Below are 27,563 nucleotides of genomic sequence, written 5' to 3' on the forward strand. Positions count from 1 at the left end.
CCGCACCCCCCTCCACACCTCCCTCCGCATCCCCCTCCGCACCCCCCTCCGCATCCCCCTCCGCACCCCCCTCCGCATCCCCCTCCGCACCCCCCTCCGCATCCCCCTCCGCATCCCCCTCCGCACCCCCCTCCGCATCCCCCTCCGCACCCCCCTCCACATCCCCCTCCGCACCCCCCTCCGCATCCCCCTCCGCACCCCCCTCCGCACCCCCCTGGCCCAGATTCCACACAAGATCAGACTTCAGGTTCGCCTCAGCACTGCCCCCCCCCCATACCACTTCCTCTCCCCCACGGACTCAGATACCCCCTCCCCACCCGCCTCCCCCACTCCCCCTTCCCGCTCCATCAGTTACCCCTCCCCCATATTTGGATAGTTCCAGTGCAGTGTGACAGGACCAAGAAGCTGTGAGGCTGCAATCCTGCTCTCTGCTGTGAGGGGGGTGTGGAGGGGGGTGGGCAGGAGGGGGGTGTGGGGGGGGTGTGTGTGCGGAGGGGGGTGGGCAGGAGGGGGGTGCGGGGGGGGGGTGGGCAGGAGGGGGGTGCGGGGGGGGGTGTGCGGAGGGGGGTGGGCAGGAGGGGGGTGCGGGGGGGGGGTGCGGAGAGAGGTGGACAGGAGGGGGGTGCGGGGGGGGGGGGGTGCGGAGGGGGGTGTGGGGTGGGGTGCGGAAGAGGGTGCGGAGGGGGGTATCAGTGGCAGGGGCGCAGTGGAGGGGGGGAGTCGGGGAGGTATAGTGTACATCACGCTGATAATGTGCATCATGGCAGGATCCCAGTCCATAGGAGCCCTGGTGGCAGTGAGACAGTGTGGGACCCTCTCCCACTGTGAACTGCAGCATCTTCACATCACCCTCAGTGGCAGCTGCTTCTCCCCAGGGGTGGAGAAAGGTGGGATTTAGGTCTGAGGTACCATGCACCAGGAAACAGTGAAGTGACCAGGGGAGGGAGCAGCAGCTTTACTCCAAGTCCCAGAGGCTGATTCCTGCCTCACAGCTCTGCCTGCAATACAACACTGCCACCTCATGGCCAGCAATATATTCACAGCACAGACTGACTGACCCAAAACAAAACCACCTTATACAGCACTCGGACTGCCACATCGCAAATCATCTCAGGGCGTTTCATAGGTGTTGTTATCAAAAACACAAAGCCCAGTCCATCACGCAAACCAGCCTCCCACTCACTGACTCTGTCTACACTTCCCGCTGCCTCGGAACAGCAGCCAGCATAATTAGGGACCCCACCCACTCCGGACATTCTCTCTTCCACTTTTTTCCGTCGGGAAAAAGATACAAAAGTCTGAGGTCACGGACCGACCGACTCAAGAACAGCTTCTTCCCTGCTGCTGTCAGACTTTTGAATGGATTTACCGTGCATTAAGTTGATCTTTCGCTACACCCTAGCTATAACTGTAACACTACATTCTGCACTCTCTCGTTTCCTTCTCTATGAACGGTATGTTTTGTCTAGTGCGCAAGAAACAATACTTTTCACTGCATGGTAATACATATGACAATAGTAAATCAAACCCAATCACCTGACAGTGAGACACAAAGAGTTGGGAGAAGGGACCGAAAGCTCGGTCACACAGATGGGTTTTAAACAGTGTCTTAAAGGACCAGAGGGTGGAAATGTTTTGGGAGGGAATTGCAGAACTTAAAGCCTAGGCCGCCAGGACAGCAATAAAATCAGGAATGTGTGTCAGACCAGGATCTGGGAATTGCAGAGATCTCAGAGGGATGCAGACCGGAGTGGGTTACACAGATTAAAAGACAGAAGCAAAATACTGTGGATGCTGGAATCTGAAACAAAAACCAAAAATTCAGGAAAATCTCAGCAGGTCCAGACAGCATCTGTGGAGAGAGAATAGAGCCAACGTTTCGAGTCTGGATGACCCTTCGTCTCGATGGATGATCTGCTTTTGTGATGTTAATTGAGGGAGGAACATTAGCCAGGACACTGGGGGATATTACATCTGCTCTTCTGCACAATAGTGCCAATTACCCCCAGCTGTGCTCACTTCCACATCTCCACCTGTGGCAGTGCAGCACTCCCCGGGTACGGCGCTGGAGTCGCAGCTTAGATTTTTGGACTCAAATCTCTGGAGGGACTCAAACCGACAATGTTCTAACTCTCGAAGGGAGACAGCTGCTCACTGCAGCACACAGGGAGAGCTGGGGCTACGGAAGGACTGGGAAGCATGGATATGAGTTTTAAATTTGAAGCGCTGCAGGGCTCAGAGGCAAAGCAGGTTAGGCAGCGAAGCAGGGCTCAGTTAGTGACAAACCGGCCAGTGAATATTAACCAGTATGTCCCCATGTCGAGTTAACCGAGTCTGTTCTTGTCCTTGTCTGACCATTCCCCCTGGGCGCTTTGCAGCGCAATCACTGGTTAACAACTGCACCTCCTGGTCACTCAGTTCAGATGGTTCAAGCAGGACTGGAGACTCACACAGGAAGAGGAGCGGGGAATCCGCCTGCTACCCTGGCCAATATTACACTCTCAAACACCATCAGTAAAATGGCACGGTGCCACAGTGGGTTAGCACTGCTGCCTCACAGCGTCAGGGACCCGGGTTCAATTCCCAGCTTGGGTCACTGTCTGTGCGGAGTCTGCACATTCTCCCCGTGTCTGTGTGGGTTTCCTCCGGGTGCTCCGGTTTCCTCCCACAGTCCGAAAGACGTGCTGGTTTGGTGCATTGGCCATGCTAAACTCTCCCTCAGTGTAACTGAACAGGCACCAGAGTGTGGTGACTAGGGGGTTTTCACAGTAATTTCATTGCAGTGTTAATGTAAGCTTTACTTGTGACAAATAAATAAATAAAAAGCTGCTTCCAGGCCTTACGTGCTGTGTGTGGAATCTTGCTATGTAACAGCTGCTGCAGTTTAATAGACTATTGGGCCAGAGTGGGGCTGATGTTTAGCAATGTTTACCAGAATTCACTGCTGGGACTCAAACTATCGCCTCACTGGCAGGTGGGCTGCCAAAGCAAAACTTTCACAGTAAGGGCATAGGTTTAAGGTGCGAGGGGCAAGGTTTAAAGGAGATGGACGAGGCAGATTTTTTACACAGAGGGTGGTGGGTGCCTGGAACTCATTGCCGGGGGGAGGTAGTGGAAGCGGATACGGGAGTGACTTTTAAGGAGAGTCTGGACAAATACATGAATAGAATGGGAATAGAGGGATATGGTCCCTGGAAGGGTAGGGGGTTTTAGTTCAGTCGGGCAGCATGGTCGGTGCAGGCTTGGAGGGGCCGAAGGGCCTGTTCCTGTGCTGTAATTTTCTTTGTTCTTTGTTCATAATTATAGAATCCTGCAGAGCAGAGGGAGACCATTCAGCCCATCGAGTCTGCACTGACCAGAATCCCACCCAGGCCCTATCCCCATAACCCCATGCATTTACCGTAGCTAGTCCACCTGACACTAAGGGGCAGTTTAGCATGGCCAATCCACCTAACCCGCACATCTTTCAGACTGTGGGAGGAAACCGGAGCACCCGGAGGAAACCCACAGACACGGGGAGAATGTGCAGACTCCGCACAGACAGTAACCCAAGGCCGGGAATCGTACCCGGGTCCCTGGCGCTGTGAGCGGCAGTGCTAACCACTGTACCCCCGTGCCCCCGGGAATCGTACCCGGGTCCCTGGCGCTGTGAGCGGCAGTGCTAACCACTGTACCACCGTGCCCCTGGGAATCGAACCCGGGTCCCTGGCGCTGTGAGGCAGCAGTGCTAACCACTGTACCACCGTGCCCCCGGGAATCGTACCCGGGTCCCTGGCGCTGTGAGGCAGCAGCGTTAACCACTGTGTCACCGTGCCCCCGGGAATCGTACCCGGGCCCCTGGCGCTGTGAGGGAGCAGCGCTAACCACTGTGTCACCGTGCCCCCGGGAATCGTACCCGGGTCCCTGGCGTTGTGAGGCAGCAGCGCTAACCACTGTACCACCGTGCCCCCGGGAATCGTACCCGGGTCCCTGGCGCTGTGAGGGAGCAGTGCTAACCACTGTGTCACCGTGCCCCCGGGAATCGTACCCGGGTCCCTGGCGCTGTGAGGGAGCAGTGCTAACCACTGTACCACCGTGCCCCCGGGAATCGTACCCGGGTCCCTGGCGCTGTGAGCGGCAGTGCGAACCACTGTATCACCGTGCCCCCGGGAATCGTACCCGGGTCCCTGGCGCTGTGAGCGGCAGTGCGAACCACTGTATCACCGTGCCCCCGGGAATCGTACCCGGGTCCCTGGCGCTGTGAGCGGCAGTGCGAACCACTGTATCACCGTGCCCCCGGGAATCGTACCCGGGTCCCTGGCGCTGTGAGCGGCAGTGCGAACCACTGTATCACCGTACTGTAAAGTGGAATGGCGCATGTCAGCAGGAAAGGTATTACAGAAAGAAAATCAGTTTGTAATGAGCCTCTCACACTCTCAGACATTGCAAGGTGCTGTACAGCTGCTGAGGTGACCCTGAAGGAACAGTCACTGCTGTGATGTAGGAAACGTGACAGTGCATTTACAAACAGAACAATAGGAGCAGGAGGAGGCCACTCGGCCCCTCAAGCCTTCTCTCCCATTCAGTAAGATCACGGCTGGTCTGATTAGCACTAACGAGCTCCCACAGGCAGCAAGGTGTTAATGTGAAAAGCTGTTTCAGTGATGTTGGTAAAAAGACAGATACTGAGCAGGACACCAGGCTGAAGCTCTTTCCTCGTACTTTTCACATTCACCCGAGAGAGAGAAAGGGGACCTCGGTTTATATCACAGCCGAGGGACAACATTCCCAGTGACGGAGCACTTCCTGTGGAGCATTAGATGAGATTTTACTGCCAATCACGGCTGTGAGTTGAAGCATGTGGTAAACTCAGCGAGCTGACAGATATAAATCCCAAACTGTGAGGAAACGGTGAGAATTCAGACAGTGCAGGGTTACAGATAGAACCCTGAATCACTCATCAATCACACGCAGAGATCTCAGAGTGCGATTAAGAATGCAAACTGAAGCAGTAAACACAGCAGAGTCCTGAGGCAGGGCTGATAGCAAACTGATAACTGCAGATAGCAATCAGCAAAATGAAAGGCAAACGGGCTGAACATGGTTTCAAAATGAAAATCACTCAGGAATTGCCACCAGATTTCTGGATTCTCGCAGTCACGCACACCCTCGCTCACAGCTGCCATACCCCACACACATAACCCCCCACACACACACACAACACACATAACCCCCCACACAATACCCCCCCACACACACACACACATAACCCCCCACACATAACCCCCCACACAATACCCCCCAAACACACATAACCCCCCGCACACACACACATAACCCCCCACACAATACCCCCCCCACAAACACACACACACATAATGCCCCCACACAATACCCCCCACACACACACATACATAACGCCCCACACAATACCCCACACACACATATAACCCCCCACACATAACCCCCCACACAATACCCCCCAAACACACATAACCCCCCGCACACACACACATAACCCCCCACACAATACCCCCCCCACAAACACACACACACATAATGCCCCCACACAATACCCCCCACACACACACATACATAACCCTCCACACAATACCCCACACACACATATAACCCCCCACACATAACCCCCCACACAATACCCCCCAAACACACATAACCCCCCGCACACACACACATAAACCCCCACACAATACCCCCCCCACACACATAACCCCCCACACAATACCCCCCAAACACACATAACCCCCCACACAATACCCCCCCACACACACACACACATAACGCCCCCACACAATACCCCCCACACACACACACAACTCCCCACACATTACCCCACACCCACATATAACCCCCCACACAATACCCACCCCTACACACACACATAACCCCCCACACAATATCCCCCACACACACACATTACCCTCCCTACATACACACAATAACCCCTCCCACACACAATACCCCCCCACACACACACACATAACGCCCCCATACAATACCCACCACACACACACACATTACCCCCCCCACATACACACAATACCCCCCCACACACACACAAATAACGCCCCCCACACAACAATACCCCCACATACACACAGTACCCTCCCCCCCACACAACAATACCCCCCACACACACACAACATCCCCCCACACAATAGCCCCCACACACACAATAACCACCCCCCTCCCCCACACAACAATACCCTCCACATATGGGTCAGTACTGAGGGAGTGCCGCGCTGTCAGAGGGTCAGTACTGAGGGAGTGCCGCACTGTCAGAGGGTCAGTGCTGAGGGAGTGCCGCACTGTCAGAGGGTCAGTGCTGAGGGAGTGCCGCGCTGTCAGAGGGTCAGTACTGAGGGAGTGCCGCACTGTCAGAGGGTCAGTGCTGAGGGAGTGCCGCACTGTCAGAGGGTCAGTGCTGAGGGAGTGCCGCACTGTCAGAGGGTCAGTACTGAGGGAGTGCTGCACGGTCAGAGGGTCAGTGCTGAGGGAGTGCCGCACTGTCAGAGGGTCAGTGCTGAGGGAGTGCCGCACTGTCAGAGGGTCAGTGCTGAGGGAGTGCCGCACTGTCAGAGGGTCAGTGCTGAGGGAGTGCCGCACTGTTAGAGGGTCAGTACAGAGGGAGTGCCGCACTGTCAGAGGGTCAGTACTGAGGGAGTGCCGCACTTTCAGAGGGTCAGTCCTGAGGGAGTGCTGCACTGTCAGAGAGTCAGTACTGAGGGAGTGCTGTACTGTCAGAAGGTTAGTACAGTGGGAGTGCCGCACTGTCAGAGGGTCAGTGCTGAGGGAGTATCGCACTGTCAGAGGGTCAGTACTGAGGGAGTGCTGCACTGTCAGAGGGTCAGTGCGGAGGGAGTGCTGTACTGTCAGAGGGTCAGTACTGAGGGAGTGCCGCACTGTCAGAGGGTCTGTACTGAGGGAGTGCCGCACTGTCAGAGAGTCAGTGCTGAGGGAGTGCCTCACTGTCAGAGGGTCAGTACTGAGGGAGTGCCGCACTGTCAGTGGGTCAGTACTAAGGGAGTGCCGCACTGTCAGAGGGTCAGTGCTGAGGGAGTGCCGCACTGTCAGAGGGTCAGTACTGAGGGAGTGCTGCACTGTCAGAGGGTCAGTGCTGAGGGAGTGCTGCACTGTCAGAGAGTCAGTACTGAGGGAGTGCTGCACTGTCAGAGGGTCAGTGCTGAGGGAGTGCTGCACTGTCAGAGGGTCAGTACTGAGGGAGTGCCGCACTGTCAGAGAGTCAGTACTGAGGGAGTGCTGCACTGTCAGAGGGTCAGTGCTGAGGGAGTGCTGCACTGTCAGAGAGTCAGTACTGAGGGAGTGCCGCACTGTCAGAGGGTCTTCGGTCGCTGGTTCAATTCCAGCTTGAAAGAACCATCGTCAACATCTTTTCCCAAAGGTAGGGGAGTCTAAAACTAGAAGGTTAAGGTGAGAGGGGAGAGATATAAAAGTGTCCAGAGGGGCAATTGTTTCACACAGAGGGTGGTGAGTGTCTGGAACAAGCTGCCAGAGGTAGTAGTAGAGGCGGGTACAATTTTGTCTTTTAAAATACCTCTCGACAGTTATATGGGTACGATGGGTATAGAGGGATATGGGCCAAATGCAGGCAATTGAATCATAGAATCATAGAAACCCTACAGTACAGAAAGAGGCCATTCGGCCCACCGAGTCTGCACCGACCACAATCCCACCCAGGCCCTACCCCCATATCCCTACAGATTTTACCCACTAATCCCTCTAACCTACGCATCTCAGGACACTAAGGGCAATTTTAGCATGGCCAATCAACCTAACCCGCACATCTTTGGACTGTGGGAGGAAACCGGAGCACCCGGAGGAAACCCACGCAGACACGAGGAGAATGTGCAAACTCCACACAGACAGTGACCCAAGCCGGGAATCGAACCCAGGTCCCTGGAGCTGTGAAGCAGCAGTGCTAACCACTGTGCTACCGTGCCGCCCACGGATTGGGCTAATTGGGATTAGCTTAGTGATTAAAAAAAAGGGTGGCCTGGACAAGTTGGGCTGAAGGGCCTGTTTCCATGCTGTAAACCTCTTTTGGCTCTAATACCCCACACATATCCTTGCTCACCTACCCCACACCCTCCTCGACTAATTACCTCCCGCACATCCTCCAATCACTAATACACCCTCACTCACACCAATACTCCTGCATGCTCCCTCGGCACTGCCTCGCTGGCAGCGTGGCACTCCCCCCGCCACTGGCTCACTGGCAGTGCAGCACTCCCCCCCGTCACTGGCTCACTGGCAGTGCTGCACTCCCCACCCCCGCCACTGGCCCACTGGCAGTGAGGCACTCCTCCCGGCGCCACTGGTTCACTGGCAGTGCGGCACTCCCCCCGCCGCCACTGGCTCTCTGGCAGTGCGGCACTCCCCCCCGCCACTGCCTCGCTGGCAGCATGGCATTCCCCCCCGCCACTGGCTCACTGGCAGTGCAGCATTCCCCCCGCCACTGGCTCACTGGCAGTGCAGCATTCCCCCCGCCACTGGCTCACTGGCAGTGCGGCATTCCCCCCGCCACTGCATCACTGGCAGCGTGGCATTCCCCCCACCACTGCATCACTGGCAGCGTGGCATTCCCCCCGCCACTGGCTCGCTGGCAGTGCGGCACTCCCCGCTTCAAGGGCATTCAGGAACCAGTTCAGGCTCCTACTCTGTTCCAAGACCGCAAGAAACTACAAAGGGTCGTGAATGTAGCCCAGTCCATCACTTAAACCAGCCTCCCATCCATTGACTCTGTCTACACTTCCCGCTGCCTCGGAAAAGCAGCCAGTGTAATCAAGGACTCCACGCACCCCGGACATTCTCTCTTCCACCATCTTCCGTCGGGAAAAAGATACAAAAGTCTGAGGTCACGTACCAACCGACTCAAGAACAGCTTCTTCCCTGCTGCTGTCAGACTTTTGAATGGACCGACCTCGCATTAAGTTGATCTTTCTCTACACCCTAGCTATGACTGTAACACCACATTCTGCACTCTCTCCTTTCCTTCTCTATGAACGGTATGCTTTGTCTGTGTAGCGCACAAGAAACAATACTTTTCACTGTATGTTAATACGTGTGACAACAATAAATCAAATCAAATCCAATATCTTCACGGTCACTTTTCCTGACACCAGATTGTTAATTTCCAGATTTTGAAAAGCTCTTTGTTGGGGTTTGAACCCATGCCCTCGCTATCGTTACACAATCAATTCTTCAGCTGCTCTCAGCAACTGTACCTTTACCTCAGAGAGTCAGTATCAAGTTCTAAAGAAATATCATTCAGCAAGATACTAGTCTGTATTGTACCGAAAACAGGAACTGGGAATGTTTTCGTTGGAAAGAGTTCTTGAGATGAAATACTCGACATTTTCAAGACTGTAAAGAGAATTGTGAAAATAAAGCAAAAGAGATTTGTTCCCTAGGAACAAGGAGCGGGCGAGGAATAGACAGGGAGGCTGAGGGTGAGTGAAGTTGTGAAATAATTATCCAGAAAGATTAAAGCACAGGCTGTCAATGTGACCAAAAGGCAAGTTTTAACGGTTTTTTAAAGTTTATTTATTGTGTCACGAGCAGGTTTACATTAACGCTGCAATGAAGTTACTGTGAAAATCCCCTCGTCGCCACACTCCAGCGCCTGTTCGGGTACACTGAGGGAGAATTTAGCATGGCCAATCCACCTAACCGAACCAGCACATCTTTCGGACTGTGGGAGGAAACCGGAGCACCCGGAGGAAACCCACGCAGATACGGGGAGAACGTGCAGGCTCCACACAGAGAGTGACCGAGCCGGGAATCGAACCCGGGTCCCTGGCACTGTGACGCAACAGTGCTAACCACTATGGCACCTTGCCGCCCTGGAGAGAAGGGATCAAAGAACAGGTGAAGAAGGTGGGTGAGGAATTGGGGGAGAGGGTGGGGTAGGGATTGGAGGGGGTGGGTCGCGGTTGGATGCTGGGTCGCTGAGTGTTGAGGGTAATTGAGGCACTGAAGTGGATTTCGGAGTAGTTCAGTGCCTATCATATTGAGAAGTCCACCATGTTTATCAGCTTCATATCAAACAGTGAAGAAAGCTGGAATCATTTCCCAAACTGTCCTGGTGCCAGTCTGAGGCCAGCCCAATATCACCCCACCCCGTCTCACCCACACAGGATTGCTGTCCTGAAACCTCAGGCCACTGGTCACACACAGCACTCACTGCCACTGCCTTTCCACTCCACACTGCCTTCAGCCTAGTCCTTTCAAACTCTCCTCTTGCCTTTGACCCTCTGACCTCTCCTTGCTTTGGCTGCCTTCACTCAAACATACTGCCACACAGCCACAGCAGGCATTCGGGCCTTCAAGCCTACCCTAAAGTTTAAAGTTTATTTATTAGTGTCGCAAGTAGGCTTACATTGACACTGCACTGAAGTTACTGTGAAAATCCCCTAGTCGCCACACTCCAGCACCTGTTTGGGTACACTGAGGGAGAATTTAGCATGGCCAATCCACCTAACCAGCACATCTTTCGAACCCGAACTCGAACGTGCAGACTTTGCACAGACAGTGACCCAAGCCGGGAATCGAACCCGGATCCCTGGCGCTGTGAGGCAGCAGCGCTAACCACTGTGCCACCTTTCTGCCACTTACTAACTTTCTGCTTATCCTCTTTCTCCACTGGGGGGCATAAGGCTGCTGGGAGCTCCAGCCTCCTTCTCTGTCTTTAGCCACATGTTGTGACTCGCTCCATGAGGCCTCACCCCTCACTCCGCCCGACAATCACAGCCCGACACCACGCTGTCTCTGGCCTGCCTGCCTTTCTCTTCCCTGGGGGTGTCTATTGAAGGGCTGTTTTGGCTGTTCTCTCTGATGCTGTTCTGAATATGTGGCCACGCACAGAATTATTTAATAAGATCAAAGCTAATCTGATTGTGGCTTCAATTCCACACCTCCTCCCCTCTCCGGTACCCCCTGACTCCCATCTATCCACTGCTGGTGTGAGAATATTCAGACACCCTGCCTCCAGCACTCTCATCCTCTTGGGTCTCAGCACTGAGAGCAGCTGCTCTCACCCTCACCACCCACTGGTCTTTTCCACCTCGCAAACACTTCACCACCCACTTCTTCCCTTTGAAGTCGCAAGCATGCAGACGCGCCCGTGTACACACAGACACCCGCCCGTGCACACACAGACACCCGCACGTGTACACACAGACACCCACCCGTGTACACACAGACACCCACCCGTGTACACACAGACACCCGCCCGTGCACACACAGACACCCGCCCGTGCACACACAGACACCCGCCCGTGTACACACAGACACCCGCCCGTGCACACACAGACACCCGCACGTGTACACACAGACACCCACCCGTGTACACACAGACACCCGCCCGTGCACACACAGACACCCGCACGTGTACACAGACACCCGCCTGTGCACACACAGACACCCGCACGTGTACACAGACACCCGCACGTGTACACACAGACACCCGCACGTGTACACACAGACACCCACCCGTGCACACACAGACACCCGCACGTGTACACACAGACACCCACCCGTGTACACACAGACACCCGCCCGTGCACACACAGACACCCGCACGTGTACACAGACACCCGCCTGTGCACACACAGACACCCGCACGTGTACACACAGACACCCGCACGTGTACACAGACACCCGCCCGTGCACACACAGACACCCGCACGTGTACACACAGACACCCGCCTGTGCACACACAGACACCCGCCTGTGCACACACAGACACCCGCCCGTGCACACACAGACACCCGCCCGTGCACACACAGACACCCGCCTGTGCACACACAGACACCCGCCTGTGCACACACAGACACCCGCACGTGTACACACAGACACCCGCACGTGTACACACAGACACCCGCCTGTGCACACACAGACACCCGCCTGTGCACACACAGACACCCGCCTGTGCACACACAGACACCCGCCTGTGCACACACAGACACCCGCCTGTGCACACACAGACACCCGCCTGTGCACACACAGACACCCGCCTGTGCACACACAGACACCCGCACGTGTACACAGACACCCGCCCGTGCACACAGACACCCGTCCATGCACACACAGACACCCGCACGTGTACACAGACACCCGTCCATGCACACACAGACACCCGCCTGTGCACACACAGACACCCGCCTGTGCACACACAGACACCCGCCCGTGCACACACAGACACCCGCCCGTGCACACACAGACACCCGCACGTGTACACACAGACACCCGCCTGTGCACACACAGACACCCGCCCGTGCACACACAGACACCCGCCCGTGCACACACAGACACCCGCCCGTGCACACACAGACACCCGCACGTGTACACACAGACACCCGCACGTGCACACACAGACACCCGCCCGTGCACACACAGACACCCGCCCGTGCACACACAGACACCCGCCCGTGCACACACAGACACCCGCCCGTGCACACACAGACACCCGCACGTGTACACAGACACCCGCACGTGTACACACAGACACCCGCACGTGTACACACAGACACCCGCACGTGCACACACAGACACCCGCCCGTGCACACACAGACACCCGCCCGTGCACACACAGACACCCGCACGTGTACACACAGACACCCGCACGTGTACACACAGACACCCGCACGTGTACACACAGACACCCGCACGTGCACACACAGACACCCGCACGTGTACACACAGACACCCGCATGTGTACACACAGACACCCGCACGTGTACACACAGACAGCCGCACGTGTACACACAGGCACCCGCATGTGTACACAGACACCCGCACGTGTACACACAGACAGCCGCACGTGTACACACAGACACCCGCACGTGTACACAGACACCCGCACGTGCACACACAGACACCCGCCCGTGCACACACAGACACCCGCCCGTGCACACACAGACACCCGCCCGTGCACACACAGACACCCGCACGTGTACACACAGACACCCGCACGTGTACACACAGACACCCGCACGTGTACACAGACACCCGCACGTGTACACACAGACACCCGCACGTGTACACACAGACACCCGCGCGTGCACACACAGACACCCGCACGTGTACACACAGACACCCGCACGTGTACACAGACACCCGCACGTGCACACACAGACACCCGCACGTGTACACACAGACACCCGCATGTGTACACACAGACACCCGCACGTGCACACACAGACACCCGCATGTGTACACACAGACACCCGCACGTGCACACACAGACACCCGCACGTGCACACACAGGCACCCGCACGCGCACACAGACACCCGCACGTGTACACAGACACCCGCACGTGCACACACAGGCACCCGCACGCGCACACAGACACCCGCACGTGTACACAGACACCCGCCCGTGCACACACAGACACCCGCACGTGTACACAGACACCCGCACGTGTACACACAGACACCCGCCCGTGCACACACAGACACCCGCACGTGTACACACAGACACCCGCATGTGTACACACAGACACCCGCACGTGCACACACAGGCACCCGCACGCGCACACAGACACCCGCACGTGTACACAGACACCCGCCCGTGCACACACAGACACCCGCACGTGTACACAGACACCCGCACGTGTACACAGACACCCGCACGTGTACACAGACACCCGCACGCGCACACAGGCGCCAGTGCGGATGAATGAATTGCTTAGCCAGAAACACAACAACTGCCTTCTCCCAGGGAGAGGCTACAGCTTCACCACATTGGCAGTGAAAGTCTGTAGCTTCACATTGGCAGTGAAAGTCTGTAGCTTCACCATGTTCACAGAATCAAGAGGATTTACCAGGTGGAATAAAACAGCTCTTACCACATGTCTCCATTGCGTATAGTCTTGTCATTGGGAGAAGCAGCATGTCCATAATGTAGCACAGCAGAATTTACCCCACTGTAACATAAACACACACAGGCTTGAGTGAAATACTGAGCGGTCCCTGATCACCAATCCAAACCACAAAACGGAACAAACCTGTATTTATACAGTAACCGTCACACCAACAGCACGTCTCCCCAAAGTCTTTTACAGCCAATTCAGTATTTTTGAAATGCAATCATTGTTGTAATGCAGGAAACTCGGCAGCTAAATTATGCACAGCAAGATTCCACACTCAGCAAGGTGATAATGACCAGATGATCTGTGTTTATGATGGCCAGGGTACAACTCCCTCACCCTCTTCAATTGACATTGTGGCACCTTTCACACCCAAAGGAGAGGACAGTTTAATGTCTCATCTAAAAGACAGCACCTCCAACAACGCAGCATTCCTCAGTACCGCACCAGAGTGTCAGCCTGGACACTGTGTTCAACTCCCTGCAGTAGGAATTGAAGGCAAGACAGGAAGCAAGGGAATGCTGATCCCATTGGGCAGAGACACTATGCCACACAGGCAGTATCTGTAATTAACCATCAACAAGAAAATCACATTCTGCCCATCTTCCTATTGCTGCTTGTGGGAGCTTGCTGTGTATGAATTAACTACCACATTTCCTGCTTACATGGAGGCAGTAGTGTAGTGGTGTTGTCACTGGACTAGTGACCTAGAGACTCAGGGTAATGCTCTGGGGACCCGGCTTCAAATCCCAGGCAGGTGGTGAAATTTGAATAAATATCTGGAATTAAGAATCTACTGATGACCATGAAACCATTGTCGATTGTTGTAAAAACCCTTCCGGTTCACTAGTGTCCTTAGGAAATCTGCCGTCCTTACCTGGTCTGGCCTATATGTGACTCCAAAGCCACAGAAATGTGGTTGACTCTTAACTGCCTCTGAGATGATGGAGCGAGTCACTCAGTTTAAGGGCAATTAGTGATGGGCAATAAATGCTGGTCGAGTCAGAGATTTCCACACCCTCCAAACCAATAGCATAAAAGAGTAAGGGGGGGTGGGGGGGAGCGGGCTCCAGGCAGGGTTGGGGTCCCGGCAGGATTCGGGGTGGGGGTCTCCAGGCAGGGTCGGGAGGGCGCTGTCCGCACAGGATCACCTTCAACCAGAAACTGGACTAGCCATATAAATACTGTGGCTACAAGAGCAGGTCAGAGGCTGGGAATCCTGCGGAGAATAACTCGCCTCCTGTCGCCCAGGTTCTGTCCACCAGCTACAAGGCAAAAGTCAGGAGTGTGATGTAATACTCCCCACTTGCCTGGATGAATGCAGCTCCAATACTCAAGAAGCCATGACCACTACCATCGAGAAGGACAAGGGCAGCAGATAAATGGGAACACCCCCGTTGCAACTTGCCCTCCAAGTCACTCATCGTCCTGATTTGGAAATATATCGCCTTTTCTTTATTGTCGCTGGGTCAAAACCCTGGGATGCCCTCCCTAACAGCACTGTGGGTGTACCTACACCTCAGGGGCTGCAACGGTTCAAGATGGCAGCACTCCCTCAGTACATTCTGAAGGATAACGAGCAATGTGCAATAAATGCTCAGCACTGACCCTCTGACAGTGCGACACTCCCTCAGTACTGACCCTCTGACAGTGCGGCACTCCCTCAGTACTGACCCTCTGACAGTGCAGCACTCCCTCAGCACTGACCCTCTGACAGTGCAGCACTCCCTCAGTACTGACCCTCTGACAGTGCGGCGCTCCCTCAGCACTGACCCTCTGACAGTGCGACACTCCCTCAGTACTGACCCTCTGACAGTGCGGCACTCCCTCAGCACTGACCCTCTGACAGTGCGGCACTCCCTCAGCACTGACCCTCTGACAGTGCAGCACTCCCTCAGTACTGACCCTCTGACAGTGCGGCACTCCCTCAGTACTGACCCTCTGACAGTGCAGCATTCCCTCAGTACTGACCCTCTGACAGTGCGGCACTCCCTCAGTGCTGACCCTCTGACAGTGCAGCATTCCCTCAGTACTGACCCTCTGACAGTGCGGCACTCCTTCAGCACTGACCCTCTGACAGTGCGGCACTCCCTCAGCACTGACCCTCTGACAGTGCGGCACTCCCTCAGCACTGACCCTCTGACAGTGCGGCACTCCCTCAGTACTGACCCTCTGACAGTGCAGCATTCCCTCAGTACTGACCCTCTGACAGTGCGGCACTCCCTCAGTGCTGACCCTCTGACAGTGCGGCACTCCCTCAGCACTGACCCTCTGACAGTGCCGCACTCCCTCAGCACTGACCCTCTGACAGTGCAGCACTCCCTCAGTACTGACCCTCTGACAGTGCGGCACTCCCTCAGTGCTGACCCTCTGACAGTGCGGCACTCCCTCAGTACTGACCCTCTGACAGTGCGGCACTCCCTCAGCACTGACCCTCTGACAGTGCGGCACTCCCTCAGTGCTGACCCTCTGACAGTGCGGCACTCCCTCAGTGCTGACCCTCTGACAGTGCAGCATTCCCTCAGTACTGACCCTCTGACAGTGCAGCATTCCCTCAGTACTGACCCTCTGACAGTGCAGCATTCCCTCAGTACTGACCCTCTGACAGTGCAGCATTCCCTCAGTACTGACCCTCTGACAGTGCGGCACTCCCTCAGTACTGACCCTCTGACAGTGCAGCATTCCCTCAGTACTGACCCTCTTTCAGTGCGGCACTCCCTCAGCACGGACCCTCTGACAGTGCGGCACTCCCTCAGTGCTGACCCTCTGACAGTGCGGCACTCCCTCAGCACTGACCCTCTGACAGTGCGGCACTCCCTCAGTGCTGACCCTCTGACAGTGCGGCACTCCCTCAGCACTGACCCTCTGACACTGCGGCACTCCCTCAGTACTGACCCTCTGACAGTGCAGCACTCCCTCAGTACTGACCCTCTGACAGTGCGGCACTCCCTCAGTACTGACCCTCTGGCAGTGCGGCACTCCCTCAGCACTGACCCTCTGACAGTGCGGCACTCCCTCGGCACTGACCCTCTGACAGTGCAGCACTCCCTCAGTACTGACCCTCTGACAGTGCGGCACTCCCTCAGTACTGACCCTCTGACAGTGCGGCACTCCCTCAGTACTGACCCTCTGACACTGCGGCACTCCCTCAGTACTGACCCTCTGACAGCGCGGCACTCCCTCAGTACAGACCCCCTGACAGACATATTGGAGCTTTCCAAGAAACAGAGATTCAGGGACAGGTTCTTACGTGCCACAGATGCAGGTGTATGAAGTGTGACGCATTCCACCTCGAGTGTAGCAATAATGCTCGAACAAACTGTCAGAAAACAAAACAGGTCGTTCATTATTACAATATTCCTTACCAACACTCCCTTCTCTCCCTCTTTCCTGCGATTATCAAAGCGAAAACAGGAGCATTCTGAATCAGCTGCCATGATAGCGATGGGGCAGAATCAAAACACAAAATGCCTGTGCGATAACTGATTTTGAAGGGTGTTTAAGTCTATAAGAGGAAGATTGCTTAATTTGGAACTAATAGAGATAGATTAGCAGTTAAGAATTGTATCATGTCATGTTTAAGTATTTCAATTGGTAAACATTACACTAATTCATTTGTTATAGTTAAACCGTATTTTCAAAATAAAGTTTGTTTTGATAAATGCTTCCTCGTGTGTCAACAGAATCACAATTGGAGTGAAACACTTTATCCTCACCCTAAATAGGAAAATAGAAAACTTGTTGAGTTCCAGTCTGACTTCATAACATACTTTGGGCTTTCTGATCTGATGCCTAACAGTACCCATCTCGGACCCTCTGGGACAGAGCGGGAATATTCCCAGATTGAGAAAGTGGGACTGGCAGTTGTCTTCGGCATTAAAAAAATTCCATCAACAAGTCGACGGCAGAAGCTTCATCAGAGTAACTGATCATAAACCATTGCTGGGACTTTTTATAGAAGACAAGTCAATACTCCTAATTGCTTCTGCCCGGATATAGCGTTGGGCCTTGTTACTGGCAGCTTATAAACACCTCCTACAGCACCGCCCAGGGACCCGGATGCACTGAGCCATTGGCCACTGCCCATTAGCCTGGCTGCATTACCAGCTGTGAAAGAGGTCGTGTTCACCCTCAGTTTTCTGGACACTTTGCCAATGTCTATGAGACAAGTCGAGGCCTGAATGCCAAAGGATCCAGTCCTATCTAACTTCAAGCATAATATTACATGGGGGATTCAGAGGACAGCCCTCAGATAAAATGAGGCACTTCTCGACGAAGAAAGACAAGCTCAGTGTTGAGGATGGCATCATCCTCTGGGGTTCCCACATTCTCATCCCTCGCCCAGGGCAACATCCAATACTTATGGGCAGCTCAGTGGCACAGTGGTTAGCACGGCTGCCTCACAGCGCCAGGGACTTGCGTTTGATTCCGGCCTCCGGTGACTGTGCAGAGTTTGCATGTTCTCCCCGTGTCTGCGTGGGTTTCCTCTGGGTGCTCTGGTTTCCTCCCACAGTCCAAAGACTGTGTTAGTTGGGTTAGATGGATTGGCCATGTTGAATTGTCCTTTAGTGTCCATAAGATGTGCAGGTTAGGAGGGTTAGTCGGGTAAATGCATGGGTTTACGGAGATAGGGCAAGGAGTGGGCCTGGGTAAGATGCTCTGTTGGAGAGTTGCTGCAGAATTGATGGGCTGAATGGCCTCCATTTACACGGTAGGGATCCGATGATTATGGAATTACACCATGGCCACTCTGGGATTTTGAAGCCACGAGCTGTGTACGGTGGCCCAGTCTTGATGCAGACATTATACCGACTTGGTCAGACACTGAGCGTCATGCCAAGAGAATCAAACCTCAGCCTTCCTGCATTCATGGGAGTGGCCTGGCAGGCCCTGGGTGTGAGTGCCTGTAGACTTTGCTGGGCCTTTAAAGACTTCATGCTCCTGATTATAGTCGGCACACACTCCAAATGGTTGGAGATATATCACATGAGCTCCAGCCCTTCCCGTGCTCCCATTGAGAAACCACAACAAAGGTTCTGCACACACCAGATACCTGAAGCCCTGCCCTCTGGCAATGGCCTTTACTAGCACTGAGTTTCAGACCTCCGTACTTTCCAATGGAATCAAACACTGTCTTCAAATGGATTGGCCAAACGGACGGTGCAGACTCAGGCTCAGTATGAATTCACAGCCAGCAGTGTCCATAGAGACCAAAATGTGCGATTTTTATTCGACTATCAGGCTACCCCTCACACAGCGATAGGAATTGCCCCAGCACAATTGTTCATGGGACAGTGGCTTCGGACAAGGTTAAGCCGACTGTTCCCAAACCTGGCAAACCTGGCGAGGAACCAGAAAAAGAACAAGGATTCTGTAAGGACAGAAAGAATGTTCAAAACCAGAGAGCCAGTCCCACCTGAGGAACGTCAGGGACTGCCTCAGTTGGGTTATTGGGATAAACGAGGCCTGGGTCTTATAAGGTCCAGGTGCAGGGCAGCAATGTCAGGAAGCAGCTGGAGCAACTCAGGAGGAGGGAGCCCGTGCCAATGTCAGCCTCACTGTCAGACATGGGGACATGATGTGGAGATGCCGGCGTTGGACTGGGGTAAACACAGTAAGACGTTTAACAACACCAGGTTAAAGTCCAACAGGTTTATTTGGTAGCAAATGCCATTAGCTTTTGGAGCGCTGCTCCTTCGTCAGATGGAGTGGAAATCTGATCTCAAACAGGGCACAGCGACACCATGGGGACAACCATTGCCATCAGTGAGACATGGCTGAAACCTGACTCCACACGGCAGATGGAAGTGGAAGAGACCGGCACCCCGACTGAAGTGAGACCACAGAAAGAACCAGCATCAGTGGCTTTACAACACATCCTTCGGAAGCAAAGGTTTTCAATCCGTTTCACACACCTTGATCCAGTCCTGCCTCCAATCAATGGGAGGTTACACTGGGTCTCATTTCTGTAACAAGCACTGACAGCTCACTCTGACTCTATCTACCCATTAAACATTTATGGGGGCGGCATGATGGCACAGTGGTTAACACTGCTGCCTCACAGCGCCCGAGACCCGGATTCGATTCCCGGTTTGGGTCACTGTCTGTGTGGAGTTTGCACATTCTCCCTGTGTCTGCGTGGGTTTCCTCCGAGTGCTTTGGTTTCCTCCCACAGTCCAAAGACATGCTGGTTAGGTTGATCGGCCATGCTAAATTGACCCTAATCTCAGGGGGGGACCAGCAGAGTAAATATATGGGGTTATGGGGATTGGGCCTGGGTGGGATTGTGGTCGGTGCAGACTCAATGGGCTGAACGGCCTCCTTCTGCACTGTGGGATTCTATGATTCAACCCCAGGTCGATCGCCCCATGGTGAGGGTGTTGGGGAAGAAACAGACTTGAGGAGGGAGGGATGTTATGATGGCCACAGGGAATCATCAATAGATCTCCCAGTGGGCCACGTAGAGCACGAGCTTCCACATGAGGCAAGTGGAGGCTTGCCGATAGGGGAGGAGGGGGGGCGGCGGGGGGATGATTTATAAAAGCACTCTGACTCTACCTACCCATTAAACATTTCAAACAGCACAGTGAGACCACGTCTCACACCGCTAAACATAATCTAATACAAGCCAGGTCTGGACAATTCCATCCCCCTCCTCATCTCCCCCTTTAAACTGGGCCACAGATGGACAACCCTTTGTCTTGCGGTTTGACATTTGAAGAGAGTTGCATTGTCAGAGGCTGAGCAGAAGAGGGCGGACTTTAGCTTTCGTAATGCTTTTCCATTAGTGTGGGAAGGGTTTGGAAATAAAATCCATAAGGAACCAGCCCTGACAATTAGCTCACTGAGATCACTGAGATTGCAGTAAGTGCTCAAACATCTTAATGCATCACTCAGCTGCTAAATTATCCGGTGAATGTATTAATGCTGCATGGTTCCTAAATTAATATCTGACAGCCCGAGAGGTCATTAGTTAGTCGCTCGCACTGGGTAGCTGCAGGATTTTAATATTTCATGAGATTCATTTATCTGCTCACTTTCACACACCACTGAAACCCAGGCAGCGACTTATGGCAAGGACACGAGAGAGACGAAATCACAGAATCAGAGGATCCGACAGTGAAGAAAGAGGCCATTCGGCCCATCGAGTCTGCAAAATCCCACAGGCCCTATTCCCGTAACCCCACATATTTACCCTGTTAATCCCCTGACACTAGGGTCAATTTAGCACGGCCAATCAACCTAACCGACACATCTTTGGAGTGTGGGAGGAAACCGGAGCACCCGGAGGAAACCCACGCAGACCCAGGGAGAATGTGCAAACTCCACACAGACAGTGACCCAAGGCCGGAATCGAACCCGGGTCCCTGGCGCTGGAAGGCAGCAGTGCTAACCACTGTGACACCGTGCTACCCCATGCAGGATGGGTAACAATTCTGCAAAAAGCCACTCTTACAGGAGCACAGGAAATTGGAATCATTCGGCCCCTCAATCCTACTTCCTATTCAATTACACCATTGTCGAGTTTCCAATTCAATGCCTTTCCCCCGCTGTTTGATATCATAGGTTTCTAGAAAGCCATTAATCTCTGCGTTGAACAGGCTCAATGATTGAGCTCCCACAATCCATTGGGACAGAGAATTCCAAAGATTCATCACTCTCCGAGTGAAGAGATTCCTCCTCATCTCATTCTTTAACGGCCTGCCTCTTATTCTGAGACCAGGTCCCCTGGTCCTAAACCCCTCCAGCCAGGGGAAACATCCTTCCTGGATCTGCTTTGCCAACCATGGAAGAATTTTGTATGTTTCAATGAGATCACCTCTCATAAGAACATAAGAACTAGGAGCAGGAGTGGACCATCTGGCCCCTCGAGCCTGCTCCACCATTCAATAAGATCATGGCTGATCTTTTCGTGGACTCAGCTCCACTTACCCGCCCGCTCACCATAACCCTTAATTCCTTTACTGTTCAAAAATGTATCTATCCTTGCCTTAAAAACATTCAATGGGGTAGCCTCAACTGCTTCACTGGGCAGGGAATTCCACAGATTCACAACCCTTTGTGTGAAGAAGTTCCTCCTCAACTCAGTCCTAAATCTGCTCGCCCTTATTTTGAGGCTATGCCCCCTAGTTCTAGTTTCACCTGCCAGTGGAAACAACTTCCCTGCTTCTATCTTATCTATTCCCTTCATAATCTTATATGTTTCTCTAAGATCTCCCCTCATTCTTCTGAATTCCAATGAGTATAGTCCCAGTCTACTCAGTCTCTCCTCATAAGCCAACCCTCTCAACTCCGGAATCAACCTAGTGAATCTCCTCTGCACCCCCTCCAGTGCCAGTATATCCTTTCTCAAGTAAGGAGACCAAAACTGTACACAGTACTCCAGGTGTGGCCTCACCAGCACCTTATACAACTGCAACATAACCTCGCTGTTTTTAAACTCCATCCCTCGAGGAATGAAGGACAAAATTCCATTTGCCTTCTTAATTATCTGCTGCACCTGCAAACCAACTTTTTGTGACTCATGCACAAGGACACCCAGGTCCCTCTGCACAGCAGCATGCTGCAATTTTTTACCATTTAAATAATAGTCCATTTTGCTGTTATTCCTACCAAAATGGATGACCTCACATTTACCAACATTGTACCCCATCTGCCAGATCCTCGCCCACTCAGTTAGACTATCTATATCCCTTTGCAGACTTTCAGCGTCCCCTGGACACTTTGCTCTGCCACTCATCTTAGTGTCATCTGCGAATTTTGACACACTACACTTGGTCCCCAACTCCAAATCATCTATGTAAATCATAAACAATTGCGGTCCCAAAACTGATCCCTGAGGCACACCACTAGTCACTGATCGCCAACCAGAAAAACACCCATTTACTCCCACTCTTTGCTTTCTGTTAGTTAACCAATCCTCTATCCATGCTAATACATTACCCATAACACTGTGCACCTTTATCTTATGCAGCAGTCTTTGGTGCGGCACTTTGTCAAATGTCTTCCTCATAGACATAGAAACATAGAAAACTACAGCACAAAACAGGCCCTTCGGCCCCACAAGTTGTGCCGAACATATCCCTACCATTTCGGCCTACCTATAACCCTCCATCCTATTAAGTCCCATGTACTCATCCAGGAGTCTCTTAAAAGACCCTATTGAGTTTGCCTCCACCACCACTGACGGCAGCCGATTCCACTCGCCCACCACCCACTGTGTGAAAAACTCACCCCTAACATCTCTCCTGTACCTACTCCCCAGCATTTTAAACCTGTGTCCTCTCGTAGCAGACATTTCCACCCTGGGAAATAGCCTCTGAGAGTCCATCCGATCTATGCCTCTCAACATCTTATATACCTCTATTAGGTCTCCTCTCATCCTACGTCTCTCCAAGGAGAAAAGACCGAGCTCCCTCAGCCTATCCTCATAAGGCATGCCAACCAATCCAGGCAACATCCTTGTAAATCGCCTCTGCACCCTTTCAATCTTTTCCACATCCCTCCTGTAATGAGGCGACCAGAACTGAGCACAGTACTCCAAGTGGGGTCTGACGAGGGTGTTATACAGCTGCATCATTATCCTCGGACTCCTAAACTCAATCTCTCGATTGATAAAGGCCAGCACACCATACGCCTTCTTAACCACCTCCTCCACCTGAGGGACCGATTTTAGAGTCCTATGGACCCGGACCCCAAGGTCCTTCTGATCCTCGACAGTACGAAGAGTCTTTCCCTTTATATTGTACTCCTTCATCCCATTTGACCTGCCAAAATGGACCACTACGCATTTATCCGGGTTGAAGTCCATCTGCCACTTCTCCGCCCAGTCTTGCATCCTATCTATGTCCCTCTGTAACTTCTGACATCCCTCCAGACTATCCACAACCCCACCAACCTTCGTGTCGTCGGCAAACTTACCAACCCATCCCTCCGCTTCCTCATCCAGGTCATTTATGAAAATGACAAACAACAAGGGTCGCAGAACAGATCCCTGGGGCACACCACTGGTGACCGACCTCCATTTAGAAAAAGACCCATCTATACCCACTCTCTGCCTCCTTTGGGCAAGCCAGTTCTGGATCCACAGGGCAGCAGCCCCTTGGATCCTTAGAAACATAAGCCCAGCCTCCTCAATCTCTCCCCAAAAGACAATCCCACCATCCAGAGGTCAGTCGGGTGAACATTCATTGCACTGCCTCTATGGCCAGTATATCCTTCCTTCGGTAAGGAGACCAAACCTGTGCACAATACTCCAGGTGTGGTCTAACCAAGGCTCGAGATGATTGCAGCAAGACTTCTTTGGAGTTTAGAAGAGTGAAAGGAATCTCATTGAAACTTATAAAAATTCTAACAGGGTGAGACAGGGTAGATTCAGAAAGAATGTTCCCAATGGTGGGGGAGTCCAGAACTAGGGGTCATAGTTTAAGGATAAGGGGTAAACCTATTAGAACTGAGGTGAGGGGAAATTTCTTCACCCAGAGGGTGGTGAATGTGTGGAATTCACTAACAATGAATGTATTTGAGGCCAAAATGTTGTCTGATTTCAAGAAGGTGCTCTTGGGGCTAAAGGAATCAAGGGATATGGGAGGGAAGGGGGGATCAGAATATTGAATTTGATGATCAGCCATGATCATAATGAATGCTAGAGCAGGCTGGAAGGGCCGAACGGCCTCCTCCTGCTTCTAGTTTCTGTTTCTTTACTTCTGGACTCAAATCCTATTTGCCTTCCTAATTACTTGTGGCACCTGCATGTTAGCTCTCAGTGATTTATCAACAAGGACACCCAGGTCTCTTTAGAATCACAAAATCCCTACAGTGAAGGAGGAGGCCATTCAGCCCATTCAGCCTGCACTAACAACAATCCCAGCATTGGATTTCATTCATTCCAAATTTTTATTGAACTCAAATTTCACCACCAGCTGTGGTGGGATTTGAACCTGGATCTCCAGAGCATTGCCCTGGCTCTCTGGAATACTAAACCCCCCCTCCATCCCCCCATATCCCCAAGGCCCTATCCCCATAACCCCACGTATCCAGCCTGCTAATCCCCCCTGACACTAAGGGAGAATTTAGCATGGCCAATGCACCTAACCCGCACATCTTTGGACTGGGGGAGGAAATTAGAGCACCCGGAGGAAACCCACGCAGACACGGGGAAGTCGTGCAACCTCCATGTCGAGAGGTCGGAATCAAACCCGGGTCACTGGCGCTGTGAGGCAGCAGTGCTAACCACTGTGCCACCGTGCTGCCGGGAATCAAACCTGGATCACTGGCGCTGTGAGGCAGCAGTGCTAACCACTGTGTCACCGTGCCGCCCCAGGACCCTGGCGCTGTGAGGCAGCAGTGCTAACCACTGTGTCACCGTGCTGCCCCGGGTCCCTGGCGCTGTGAGGCAGCAGTGCTAACCACTGTGTCACCGTGCCGCCCCAGGACCCTGGCGCTGTGAGGCAGCAGTGCTAACCACTGTGTCACCGTGCTGCCGGGAATCAAACCCGGGTCACTGGTGCTGTGAGGCAGCAGTGCTAACCACTGTGCCACCGTGCCGCCCCGGCACCCTGGCGCTGTGAGGCAGCAGTGCTAACCCACTGTGTCACCGTGCCGACCCAGGACCCTGGCGCTGTGAGGCAGCAGTGCTAACCACTGTGCCACCGGGAATCAAACCCGGGTCACTGGCGCTGTGAGGCAGCAGTGCTAACCACTGTGTCACCGTGCCGACCCAGGACCCTGGCGCTGTGAGGCAGCAGTGCTAACCACTGTGCCACCGGGAATCAAACCCGGGTCACTGGCGCTGTGAGGCAGCAGCGCTAACCACTGTGTCACCGTGCCGCCCCAGGACCCTGGCGCTGTGAGGCAGCAGTGCTAACCACTGTGTCACCGTGCCGACCCAGGACCCTGGCGCTGTGAGGCAGCAGTGCTAACCACTGTGCCACCGTGCTGCCGGGAATCAAACCCGGGTCACTGGCGCTGTGAGGCAGCAGTGCTAACCACTGTGCCACCGTGCTGCCGGGAATCAAACCCGGGTCACTGGTGCTGTGAGGCAGCAGTGCTAACCACTGTGCCACCCGAGACATCAACATTTCCCAATCTCTCCCTATTTCAGAAATATTCTGCATTTCTGTTTTTTGGACCAAAGTGGATAACTTTATATTTTTCCACGTTATTTTCCATCTGCCATGTCTTTGCCCACTCACTCAGTCTGTCTAAATCCCCTTGAAGCCTCTTTACATCCTCCTCACAACTCACATTCCCACCTAGTTTTGTGTCATCAGCAAACCTGCAAATATTGCAGTGAATCCACACATCCAAATATTGATTTAGGTTGTGAACAGCTGGGGCCCAAGTACTGACCCTTATTCAACCCCAAGAGTCACAGCCTGCCAACCTGAGAATGACCCATTTATCCCTACTCTCAGCTTTCTGTCCGCTAACCAATCCTCAATCCATGCTAGTTAAGGGAGGCAGTGGTATTGTCACTGACTAGTAATCCAGAGAACCAGGGCAATGCTCTGGAGATCTCGGTTCAAATCCCACCACAGCAGGTGGTGAAATTTGAATTCAATAAAAATTTGGAATTAATGAAGTCCAATGATGACCATTAAACCATTGTCGATTGTGGGAAAAACCCATCTGGGTCACTAATCTCCTTTAGGGAAGGAAATCTGCCATCCTTACCCGGTCTGGCCTACACGTGACTCCAGAGTCACAGCAATGTGGGTGATTCTTAGCTGCCCTCAGGGATGGGCAATGAATGCTAGCCCAGTCAGCAACGCCCAGGTCCCATCATTGAATTTAAAAAGTATACTGCCCACAATCCGATGTGCTCAAATTCTGCTCACTAACCTCCCGCTGAGTTAATCTGTCAGTTCCGTTCTCAAAGTTCTACAGTCTTGTCAACCTTTTATAAATCCATTTTGACTCTGTCCAATCTTACCATTATTTTCTAAGTGTCCATTTTTCACATCTATGGGTAGAATCTAGCCTTTTCCCTACAACTGATACCAGGCTAACGGCTCTAGTTCTGTTTTCTCTCCCACCACCCCCTCCACTTCTTAAACAATGGGGGGTGGGGGTTTAGCTACCTTCCAATCTGCAGGAACCATTCCAGAATCTATAGAATTTTGGTAGATGGCCACCAATGCATCCACTATCACTTGTCGGCGGCATGGTAGCACAGTGGTTAGCACTGCTGCCTCACAGCGCCAGGGAACTGGGTTCAATTCCCGGCTTGGGTCTCTGTCTGTGTGGAATTTGCACATTCTCCCTGTGTCTGCGTGGGTTTCCACCGGGTGCTCCGGTTTCCTCCCACAGTCTGAAAGATGTGCAGGTTAGATGCATTGACCTGAACAGGCGCCAGACTGTGGCGACTAGGGGAATTTCACAGTAACTTCATTGCAGTGTTAATGTAAGCCTACTTGTGACTAATAAATAAACTTTATAGCAACCTCTGGGATGTCGATTATGAAGTCTCATTAATTTCTCCAGGACTATTTTACTAATACTGATTTATGTCAGTTCCTCATCTTCCCAATCCCTTGTTTCTCCAGTATTCCCGGCATGTTTTCTCTATTTGCCTCCGTGAAGACAGTCACAAAATACTTGTTCATTTTCTCTGCCATTTCCATATTCCCGTTATAAATGTTCCTGTCCCTGCCTGTACTGGGCCCACATTCA

General features: G+C 53.2%; 1 protein-coding gene across 1 annotated transcript in view; it reads right to left on the reverse strand.

The window, feature by feature from the left end:
* Positions 1–27,563, reverse strand: part of pepd (peptidase D) — a 203,994-nt gene that overhangs the window by 59,597 nt on the left and 116,834 nt on the right. Inside the window, exons 10-11 of the mRNA XM_078210505.1 lie at positions 17,140–17,208; positions 13,869–13,946 (exon numbers count right to left, since the gene is read on the reverse strand). Coding sequence (XP_078066631.1) covers positions 13,869–13,946; positions 17,140–17,208 — 147 coding nt within the window. The remainder of the gene's footprint in view (positions 1–13,868; positions 13,947–17,139; positions 17,209–27,563) is intronic.

Source organism: Mustelus asterias, chromosome 4 (genome assembly GCF_964213995.1).
Source record: "Mustelus asterias chromosome 4, sMusAst1.hap1.1, whole genome shotgun sequence".
NCBI lineage: Eukaryota > Metazoa > Chordata > Chondrichthyes > Carcharhiniformes > Triakidae > Mustelus > Mustelus asterias.